The sequence below is a fragment of the Myxocyprinus asiaticus genome, chromosome 46 (assembly GCF_019703515.2).
Source record: "Myxocyprinus asiaticus isolate MX2 ecotype Aquarium Trade chromosome 46, UBuf_Myxa_2, whole genome shotgun sequence".
NCBI classification, from domain to species: Eukaryota; Metazoa; Chordata; class Actinopteri; order Cypriniformes; family Catostomidae; genus Myxocyprinus; species Myxocyprinus asiaticus.
In genome coordinates, this window is record NC_059389.1 from 21,830,671 (window position 1) to 21,838,406 (window position 7,736).

Here is a 7,736-nt window from a genome sequence, read left to right on the forward strand (position 1 = left end):
ACAGAGCTGAAATATTCTTCTAAAAATCTTTTAAAGTTTGTGTTCTGCAGAAGAAAGAAAGTCATACACATCTGGGATGGCATGGCATGAGGGTGAGTAAATGAGATACAGTTTTAATTTTTGGGTGAACTGTTCCTTTAAAACTTTATTTTTGCTTAAAATAATTCAATACATAATTATTTAAAATTTTAATAATTTAATTATACAATATTGCTATATAGATAAAAATGCTATTTGTTTTAAAATATGTACAAATATGTAAAGTATTGTTCATATTGCAACATCAGTGGATCACTTGGTCGGATTTATGAGGACTTTTATTATGAAACTAATGTAAGACTTCCGGCAAGTGTGTTCAGTTCACGACACGTTCTCATTCTCTTCAGCGACTCTGACATCATGGCGGAGGCCGATTCATGGGGTGAGAATTTCACTAAACTTCACTGTTATTTCTATTTTTTTGCCCACATGAATACACTTAAATATGATTTATTTGTTAGTTAAGTTGTCATTATAAACCACGACTGTCATAGATTGATGTAAGTAAACGCTCTGTTGTTTGTCCAGATGCAGACAGCTTCGAGCCCGAAGAGCTCGTTAAAAAGGCGGCAGTTCATGACAAATGGGAGGGCGAGGATGAAGACGACGATGTGAAAGTTAGTGGATAATGGCGCTTTTATCGTTCGTAAAGCGATGATTTTGTTTTATATTTTAATAACTAAAGTCTTAATCTGTCCAGAAGTTGGTGTCGGCTAACTATAGCTAGCCACTCTTCTGCTAACCCAGAGTGTCAGAAACAGCATGGTGATGTGATGATGAGTTTCAACATGAGGCCAGACAGTTATTAAATATAGATTAATACCCACTTAGACAAAAAATTGACAATAAACTATTTTAATTAGATGATTGTTTAATTGCCTTATTAATTGTACGTGGCAAAAGTCTGTAACTTTATAGAGTGATTTTTCAGAGATATCACTATCATCTGGTGCTCATCACAACTTATACTTTAATAAGAGGACTGTATTTATGTCTTGAAACACAGACGAAGGGCTTGTTATTATATACCACATGGAAGTGTATTTCCTGTCCTTATATGCTTACTTCATGTAACCATTAAGTGTCCTAATTTATGGTTCCAAAATGTGTTTTTCCTTTGTAGGATAATTGGGATGATGATGAAGAGGAAGAAAAGGTGGAGGAAAAGAAGACTGGTACAGTGATCCAAAATCAGTGTTAATCTTGTCAACAAAATCACTGACGAAAACGTTTGTTAATGAATATGAGACGAAAAAGACGCATCATGACAATAATTAAAATGTTTTATTAATGCATACTGTTGATGAAAATATGACTAGGAAAAAATAATACTGCAAGATATTAACAGAAGAAGAAACATCTAGAGAAACATCTGTTTATAGAAGAAGACATGAGATATGGATTCATCTAAACCAGGGGTTTTCAAACCCCACAATATGACAGTTACCTTGAGAGGGACCCCCTCCTAAAATATATAAAGCTTGCTATATATTTGTGTGTATGAAGAGCAGAGAGAAATTAAGAAAAATTGTAAGTGTTATATTATAAAGACAATTTAAATAATTGGCTTTTATTTTGTTATTGTACTAAAGCCAAAATAAAGTAATAAAAATATTATCTGTAGGGATGCACCAATGTTTGTCAGCCAGTTATTGACCAGATTAAAACCATTGTCTGTAACCATTGTTATAAACTGCCAATTACAGTGATTGGGTTTTTATATTGCCGTTTAGTACTTATGATCGCATAAGCATGAAAACGCTGATATGAAAAATATTGTATTAAGTTTATAATCATTTTGTGTGTAATACCTACGAAAATAAATGAAATCCAAATAAGTAAAGCATTATAATAATTAATAGTATGAATTTGTAATGTTTTGTTTAGAAAGGTGCGAAAATGTTTTAGAAGTGCAAAATAACCTTTTTTCCCCCCGCATAAATCGTCATGTTATCTTTTTATTATTTTTTATCTTTTTATCTTCTATTTATCTTTCATTGTGGCTCTCTTAAAATTTTGGCCTGTCATGTGTTCAACAGATCCAATCCATGTTAAAAGGAAATTTTTTATTTTGGAACAATAAAATAGCTTTTTGAGTAAGTGGCAAAATATCGGTATCGTCATACTGTAGGTTCATATCGGTGCATCTCTGATTATCTGTCAAATATTTAGCCTACTTTGTAATACGTTGACAGCGCAGCATATCTTTTTTTCTACCCAATAATTGAGTAATGTTAAATGTATAAACCAAAAGAGAAACATTTTGATTAAACTGAAATGGCAATGTCACATTCTGTAAACATCGTTTTGTAATTTTTTACATTTATGAACACTTTTTTCCTTATCTGAAATTTTCTATGGACCTCCTCAAAGCCCTGTGGGGGTCCCCGGTCCCCAGTTTGAAAACCTCTGATCCAAACCAATAATCCAGTATGTTGAGGAGCTGCGTGAGTTAAAAAAGCTGAACACCGACAAAATTAACCGCTTTAAAATGGGCTAATTACCTCACTCAAACAATTCCTATCTAAACATGAGATTAACTACTATATCCACAACATACAGTTGAAGTCAAAAGTTTACATACACTTAGGTTGAAGTCATTAAAACAAATTTTTTAACCAGTCCACAGATTTCATATTAGCACACTATAGTTTTGCAAGTCGTTTAGGACATCTACTTTGTGCATGACACAAGTAATTTTTATAACAATTGTTTACAGACAGATTGTTTCACTTTTAATTGACTATATCACAATTCCAGTGGGTCAGAAGTTTACATACACAGAAAATGATGTCAAGCCTTTAGTTTATTAGCCAATTAGCTTCTGATAGGAGGTGTACTGAATTGGAGGTGTACCTGTGGATGTATTTTAAGGCCTACCTTCAAACTTAGTGCCTCTTTGCTTGACATCATGGGAAAATCAAAAGAAATCAGCCAAGACTTCAGAAAAAAAATTGTGGACCTCCACGAGTCTGGTTCATCCTTGGGAACAATTTCCAAATGCCTGAAGGTACCACGTTCATCTGTACAAACAATAGTTCGCAAGTATAAACACCATGGGACCACGCAACCATCATATCGCTCAGGAAGGAGGTGCATACTGTCTCCTAGAGATGAATGTAGTTTGTTGCGAAAAGTGCAAATCAATCCTAGAACAACAGCAAACGACCTTGTGAAGATGCTGGAGGAAACAGGTAGACAAGTATCTATATCCACAGTAAAACGAGTCCTATATCGACATAACCTGAAAGGCTGCTCAGCAAGGAAGAAGCCACTGCACCAAAACCACCATAAAAAAGCCAGACTACAGTTTGCCAGTGCACATGGGGACAAAGATCTATGCTGCAGGAGGGACTGGTGCACTTCACACAGTAGATGGCATCATAAGATAGGAAAAATTATGTGGATATTTTGAAGCAACATCTCAAGACATCAGCCATGAAGTTAAAGCTCGTTTGCAAATGGGTCTTCCAAATGGACAATGACCACAAGCATACCTCCAAAGTTGTGGCAAAATGGCTTAAGGACAACAAAGTCAAGGTATTGGAGTGGCCATCACAAAGCCCTGACCTCAGTCCGATAGAAAATTTGTGGACAAAACTGAAAAAGCGTGTGCGAGCAAGGAGGCCTACAGACCTGACTCAGTTACACCAGTTCTGTCTGGAGGAATGGGCCAAAATTCCAGCAACTTATTGTGAGAAGCTTGTGGAAGGCTACCCAAAATGTTTGACCCACGTTGAACAATTTAAAGGCAATGCTACCAAATACTAACAAAGTCTATGCAAACTTCTGACCCACAGGGAATGTGATGAAAGGAATAAAAGCTGAAATAAATTATTCTCTCTACTATTATTCTGACATTTCACATTCTTAAAATAAAGTAGTGATCCTAACTGACCTAAGACAGGGAATGTTTTCTATGATTAAATGTCAGGAATTGTGAAAAACTGAGTTTAAATATATTTGGCTAAGGTGCATGTAAACTTCTGACTTCAACTGTACATGTAATATTACAATTTGCATTCACACAGACAATGAAATGAATGAACAGGTGAACTTAAACTAAGTTATGCGCTAGTCATAATATCCATATTGTAACTTGCATTGCGTATTTTGTGTTGTGAATATGTTGTTTCCGTAAAAAACACTACACGCAATGCAATATTCTAAACTGGCTGAACACAGAAAATTAATAAGTCTCTAAAGCATGAAGAATTCAGAATACAGTAGGCTAACATCTGTTACAGTTTGACAAGCTTTTGTCATTTTGCACATTATCATCAACTAAAAGAGATTGTTTTCTTTGACTAAAATTATATTCCATTTAAACTAATATAAAGGGCATTTTCATTAAAAGCCTAAAACTATGACTAAAACAAAAAGCTGTAAAAATGAACACTGTCCAAAATGTGCTCCTGTTGCCACCTGTGTTAAGTTAACATGAGTTTATTAATTGTGTCTTTTTCAGAAACAGAGGCAAAACCTACAGAAAAGAAAAAGCTTAGTGATAAGATAAAAGAGAAGGAAAATTTACAAAGGAAAAAACAAGAGGAACTCAAAAAGCAAGTAAGTTCACACAAAGACCTGTCAAAACTATGAAATCCCATTCATTTGAATGGTTTGTAATATTAATTGGTATATTGATTTGTAGGCCCCTCAAGGTCCATTGATCAGACCTTTATTCATACTAGAATAAGTGTGCCAAAAAGGTATAGAAGGATTTTATGTACTATTTTTAAACAGTCTGAGGAGTCTAAAAACAGTACAGAACGCACACCAGAAGAGGAGTTGGCAGAAAAACTTAGAGTGAAAAAGTTACAAGAAGACTCTGACTTAGAACTTGCAAAAGAGGCATTTGGTAAGAGCTTTCTGACTACCAGCTGCACCATGACAACTTAATATGCAATTGATTTTCTCAAATAACGTTCTGAAAGTCATAAAAATGCATTCTCTTTTTAGGTTTAGTATCAAATAATGTAACCGGAATTGATGCAATGAGTCCCTCTTCTAAAGAAGACTTCACAGAATTTGAGCGTTTGCTAAGAGAAAAAATTTCTCCATATGAGAAGTCTATACACTATTCCAGCTTTTTAGAGTCACTGTTTAGGGACCTCTGTCTTTCGTGTGAGTATTGCACTGTTGTTTTCTTTTACATATGTTGTCAGTTCTTCAAAGTCATTCACAGTATGAATCATGTATTGCCTCATGTATCGATCTTACAGTGGAAGTTGACGACTTGAAGAAAATTAACAATTCGCTCACAGTACTACTAAGTGAAAAGCAGAGGCAAGAAAAGGTATGAAATCCAAATTGAATACCAAACATTTATACATTTCGTTTCTCATTTTTTGTGAGTTAAATGTTTCTAGTTGACATTTGCTACTAGAGGTCGACCGATAGTGGATTTTGCTGATACCGTTAACTAAGGTGGTGGGAAAGGCTGATAACTGATTAATCGGCTGATAGTTTTTAAAGTCGATTTTAAGAATGTCAAACATTTTTCTTATTCTTTCTTTACTATGGCGGGCAAAGAGTCCAAAATAAATAAAATCCCAGATGCAGTTTTTTGTTCAACCAAAATCGCAATAATAACCAGAAAAAATAAGGATTTGGTGCATAACTCTGGAATTTTAAGTATAAACAAGCTTGAAACACACAAACACTATCTGCAACAATCGGCATAGATTTTTGCCGATAACCGATAGTTCCAAATAGCGACTATCGGCACTGTTTAATCAGTAAAACCGATATGTTGGTCTACCTCTATTTGCCACTATATTTATTCTAGGTATGTTTTCTTTGCCAGAATCTTTCATGTTGTTATTAACTGATAGTTCCAAAAAGCAACTATTGGCACTTTTAATCTGTAAAACAGATATGTTGGTCTACCAATATTTGCTACTATATTTATTGTAGATATGTTTCTTTGCCACAATCTTTAATGTTGTTATTGTCCTTTTTTATTCAGCAGCAAAACAAAGGCAAAAAGAAAAAGAAGGGAGTTTTACCAGGAGGTGGTTTAAAAGCAAAGCTGAAAGATGATCTTGCAGACTATGGGGAGTTTGATGGAGGTTATGCACAAGACTATGAAGATTTCATGTGACCAAGGCCTAACCCAATTTATAACTTTTGCTGATTGCTGAACCATACACCTTAACAGCATGACCTTACCCCACAGTCAGGCCCACTACCTGAACCATGCTAGAAAAACTGACCGTCATCCCATGCAATCCACACTATCTCTTCAAAGAGATTTATACAGAGAATAAATTAAGTGCGGTATTTTTCTCTGGTCTTATGTCACTTTTGGTCAATGTTTATCGGGATAATAAAACTGATGAAGAAAGATCCTCCTTTAAAAGTGAACACTGGCACATGTGAACCAGCAGTATCGATTAATATTTTACAGTCCAGGCTTTATGAACAAAGAGTGTTAGTGTTCGGTGACTGCTACTTCTTAGAACTAACTGATATTCTATGCAAATTTCAGAATATGTCCGTATTGATCTCATTGACATTGGTTGAGCTTTGGGAATGATGGCCAGCATTACTTTGGAATTTATCCTTGTTTGAGTGGGATGTTCCTTTTGCAACCCTATACAAAGTGAAGTGATAATATTTAGGCAGTCACATAGATTAAAAATCATTTCTACTATCAGACATTTCATTTTCTGTTCTTAGATAATAGTGAGCTCATTTGTTTAGTACATGTAGAGTGTAGCATACCTACTCTAAGCATAATACATTACAAAAAATAATGCCTTTACATTGTAGCTCATGATGCATTCCATATAAAGAATAAGACCAAAAGTATGAAACTGCATTGTGCAGCTCACTCTAAATCATTTTAAAGGTACAGTGCAGCATTATTAGGATTTATGCAGAGTAAAGAATATGTATATTTATGAATAGAACTCATTTTCAGTCCAACACATTATGCAGTTACTCATTTGACCTCAATCATGCCAGCAACGATCATGATCTCAGAAAGGGTTTGAAATTGTCTGCTGATAAATAAGGGACTGAGTGTTGATGTAGGGTCTTTTCAGGCACTGTTAAGCTTTCTATTTTCTCTACAACCCACTCTGTGATGATAGATATGCTTCAAAGAGACTTCGAATCAGCAAAGCCGATAATAGGACTCTGCACTGTTTTATAAAGATCTAATTTAATAAAAGTTGCTTAAAATCCATGTATTTTCCTTGCTTTTGGTGTTGTTAAACATGTTTGCAACGATATCTGCAGTCATATCCAAGCTTTTTTTCTAAAATAATGTTGGCAAAATCCTCTTACAATGGAATTCTACAGGGCAGCCTTGTTCATTTGCCCATAGACGTCCGTTGTGTGTAATTGTCGACACATTTTGCTTGTGTTTACACACTGGGATGTTTTCTGTAATTAACTGTCACAGATTTTAATAGAGTTTATAGTCAATATGAAATGGCATTTGTAACCCATTTTACTTCTGAAATGTGATGAATTTCCAAGTGAACCGTTCATTAAAAATATTTTGGACATAATTAGATTTTTTTCCATCAAGAATTAATTGGATCATATAAAAAAGTTAGCTCTATATGACAGGTGGATGGAGGGAAGGGTTTGTAAAATAAGAGGACTCGGTGACAGCAGGTTGAAAGTTCTTCAGCTGAAATCGGTATGTGTTTACTGAAATTTAAACCACTGCCCCCTGTGGCCGA

The 7,736-nt window shown here is 34.8% G+C and overlaps 1 protein-coding gene across 2 annotated transcripts; it reads left to right on the top strand.

Moving 5' to 3' along the window:
• The first annotated feature begins 345 nt into the window (after nt 1-345).
• On the top strand, nt 346-7,231 carry LOC127435806 (eukaryotic translation initiation factor 3 subunit J-A). Of its 2 annotated transcripts, none has more exons than XM_051689520.1 (8): nt 346-421; nt 568-656; nt 1,163-1,214; nt 4,508-4,605; nt 4,783-4,897; nt 4,999-5,163; nt 5,262-5,335; nt 6,008-7,231. In XM_051689520.1, exons 1-8 carry the CDS (start codon nt 400-402, stop codon nt 6,140-6,142), a joined length of 750 nt encoding a protein of 249 aa, XP_051545480.1. In that variant the 5' UTR covers nt 346-399; the 3' UTR covers nt 6,143-7,231. The 2 variants fall into 2 exon arrangements, with proteins under 2 accessions (XP_051545480.1, XP_051545481.1); XM_051689521.1 differs by having other exon boundaries at nt 6,011-7,231.
• The last annotated feature ends 505 nt before the right edge of the window (nt 7,232-7,736 follow it).

Coding starts and splice junctions, on each gene's coding strand:
- LOC127435806 (XM_051689520.1), top strand. CDS start 400: ATGGCGGAGGCCGATTCATGGG. Junction 657..1,162: donor ATGAAGACGACGATGTGAAA/GTTAGTGGATAA, acceptor TTTCCTTTGTAG/GATAATTGGGATGATGATGA. Junction 4,898..4,998: donor ACTTGCAAAAGAGGCATTTG/GTAAGAGCTTTC, acceptor TTCTCTTTTTAG/GTTTAGTATCAAATAATGTA.